This window comes from Penaeus monodon, chromosome 25 (assembly GCF_015228065.2).
Source record: "Penaeus monodon isolate SGIC_2016 chromosome 25, NSTDA_Pmon_1, whole genome shotgun sequence".
In the NCBI taxonomy this organism is placed as follows: Eukaryota; Metazoa; Arthropoda; class Malacostraca; order Decapoda; family Penaeidae; genus Penaeus; species Penaeus monodon.
In genome coordinates, this window is record NC_051410.1 from 41,295,640 (window position 1) to 41,298,664 (window position 3,025).

A 3,025-nucleotide genomic window follows, 5' to 3' on the forward strand; every position below is an offset into this window, starting at 1 on the left:
CCAGTTGCACTAACCTTTTCACTCACAGACATTTTCTCTGAAAAATCACTTTCACTTCGTCAAAACTTTAAAGTTTTTCATCCAAGTCTTCCTGTACATAAAGGAAAGGGGATACAATATTTTGGGTTTAATTTTTTTTATTCTTAAGGTGGCAACTCAACCTGATAAAGAACCATCAAGGTCCTAAATTTTGCAATAAATAAGCTAAGGGGCATGAAGCTCTGGTTTTGCCAATAAGCACCTAAAGCCATCACATGAAATATATGAACCTTACAACTCTTCTGGTCACACAGTTCCAGGCCCCACAGGACACTTTCCCACGCGTCCTGGCAAGGCGAGTGACCCCCCAGAAAACAGTCCCTGTGTTAATTTGATGGTAAGTGGTTCTCTCTTCAATGCTCGTGGATAACACAGGAACTGAACCTCTGGCGAGAAACTCCAATGGCAAGACTTCGGTGAGATTTTTAATCACAGTAATCTAACTTGGCCTGTGGCGCATGGATGTTGGCCTCTTCATACCCTGATGGAGAGGACGTGATAGGCGGTAAACCACGTCTTGAGACACCACCAGGGAACGTTGCGTTATCTTAAAAATCTGTCTTAAATAGATATCACTCCTCACGAATAGGCATTACTGGCAGTTGACCATGACTATTTGGTCATTAGAGGGAGCTTCCACGCAGGAAAGCAGTATCCAAGCCCTTGGTAATGTCTTCGGAAACTAGTATCAGTGACCACTTTGACCTACAGAAGCTGGGGCACTTTGAAGGATATACCTTTTTCCAAAAACTTTTTCTGACTATTTCCCTCACATTTTTTTTTTTAAAATTTTTGTCTGTCACATGTACGTAACCGGGGCAGTGACCCCCCAGGGTTTCCCAGCACCTCATAACGGCCGTGTGAAACTGTGACTTGCAAGACGCTTTTGTAGCACCAATATAAAAAACCCATCGCTTAATCTGCCCTTTGAAGGTGATCATTTCCATTTTACTTATTCTTTGTTTATTTTTTTGTTTTGGACTGTTAGGGAATGCTCTAATTTTTTAAAAAAAAAGATTTGCCAAAAGTAAAAAAAAATTTAAAAAGTTACAATAGCAAGGATATTAAGAATACATGGAAATCCAAAAAAAAAATTCATACCACCCGTAACACGTAATATTAGCAATAGGAAAAAAGCAATGAGTCATGCGTATAGGAGATTTTCGTGGCTAACACAATCAATCAAGACTTTCTCAGCGACTCATAACAGGATCCGCATCTCAAAACATGGTACCCAATTATCGAAAAAAAAATTTAATAATTGTTCATAATTGTATGTACTAAGCGCTTCGTGGAGTTAGGATGTTGTTCCAGAGATAAAAGTCAAAATTTTCTCAAATTCCCTTATTCCCAAACATTATTTTTGGGAAGATAAAAAATATTGAATTCCAGCCCCGCTCAAGAAAAATAGGCTAGCTTCATCAACCGGGTTAAAAAAATACTAGTAACATTTTTTACAATCATAACCAAAGAATTTTTAACCTTTTTTTTTATATCCCTTTAAATCTTAAGTTTCAGTCAAGAAATTTCATAACGCTTTATTTTACAAAATGAGCAATCTGTTTCTTAGCCATGTCTGCATCATGGCCTACCTAGAGACTGCAGTAGATATCACGCTGAATAAGTGTATAATCCTATTTATCGATTTACAGTAAAATGCATATTGCTTAGCCCTATTCGGTCACAGGAGTGTTCATTCTTGGTGTCACTTAAAAGAACAATTCACAGTTGGTGTAATTCTTTAGCACAGTTCTTGTGCTTTTGTAAAGTAAAATTTCGGGTTTTAAGGGCTTTATCTGTTTCGTTTTATACTAAATATATTTTTAATTTTTTAACACAGTGGAGGACATGGAACCTTATGGGAGTGCGAAAATGCTATACAATAGCAGTCTTTCTTTTTTTGTTAAATCAGTGAAATACCGTCCTTTTTTCCAATAAATCAAAATTCATTATCACGAACCTTGTTATGACATCTGTCTCGAAGGACAAAGGTACTACACTTTGTAGAACAAAAAACTTGATTTCACACTTGTGTGAAAAGGTCATTCAACGAAAATACTGTGGATGGCCTAGTCAGCACTAATCACTAGGATTTGAGGACACAGACGGTTTAGTAAGAGTTCAAATTCTTGTGGAAGGCAGCGGGGAAGGGGTTGTTGAATGCCCAGAGCACAACACCCCAAAGCACAAGTCAGGCAGAAGTATCGGGGGTGAACACAGGGAAGGGGGGTGTCTAAGTTGCTCAGAACTCAAGACGATAGGCGTTGCAGCTCGTCTCATGATCTTGCAAGTTGATAGTACAACGTGAAGCTGATGGGGCGAGGTCAATTTTGTTGGCGATGAGTGCGTTTCTTGGGGCCCCCAGGCCCAGAGCGTCGTGCATGGGGGGAAAGTCTTTACCTCTAAAAATAAACTACAACATTTAAAATCTTTTTCCCTGGCTAAAAAGTCAAAAAAATTTTCCCCCTTTTTTACAGAGATGTTTTCGAAATAGGATCAAAATTAAGAATAAAAAATAAAAGAAGCGTAGTTCAAGAAGGCGTATTTGATTTAGCAATCATTCCTAAAGTGACTGACTATTTTTACTTTGTTACAATGCAAAGATTAAGAAATTTCTTGAATGAACTATGCAAAACTTACCCAATTCTTTATCTTCCCATTCCATCTTGGCCTGGAGGAGGGCATCAAGCACCTCCCTGCCGGGGATCCTAGAAGACGTAAATCGGCTCTACTTCCAAAGGGAAAATCAACATTGGAGTAATTAGGGTTAGCAGCATGAGGCACATACGCCAAGTCCAGATAAACTGGTGCAACTGTCCTCTTCGACTTCCTGCTTGTTTTGCGCTCTCTGCGTGGGGTGTGTGTACTTGGGTTATCTGAGGGCTGAAGTGGTGCTGGTGCAGGCACTGGTGATGGCAGGCCTAGAGGCTTACCCCACTTCTGCAGGGTGTCTTTTGGCATCTCGTGCTGCATCACTGTCTTTTGA

General features: G+C 39.6%; 1 protein-coding gene across 1 annotated transcript in view; it reads right to left on the reverse strand.

Moving 5' to 3' along the window:
- Positions 1-1,926: 1,926 nt before the first annotated feature.
- The window catches only part of LOC119589412 (microtubule-associated protein futsch-like), a gene marked incomplete in the record, with an annotated part of 21,975 nt that continues 20,876 nt past the window's right edge, over positions 1,927-3,025 (reverse strand). Inside the window, 3 exon segments of the mRNA XM_037938023.1 lie at positions 1,927-2,441; positions 2,634-2,763; positions 2,766-3,018. Coding sequence (XP_037793951.1) covers positions 2,282-2,441; positions 2,634-2,763; positions 2,766-3,018 — 543 coding nt within the window.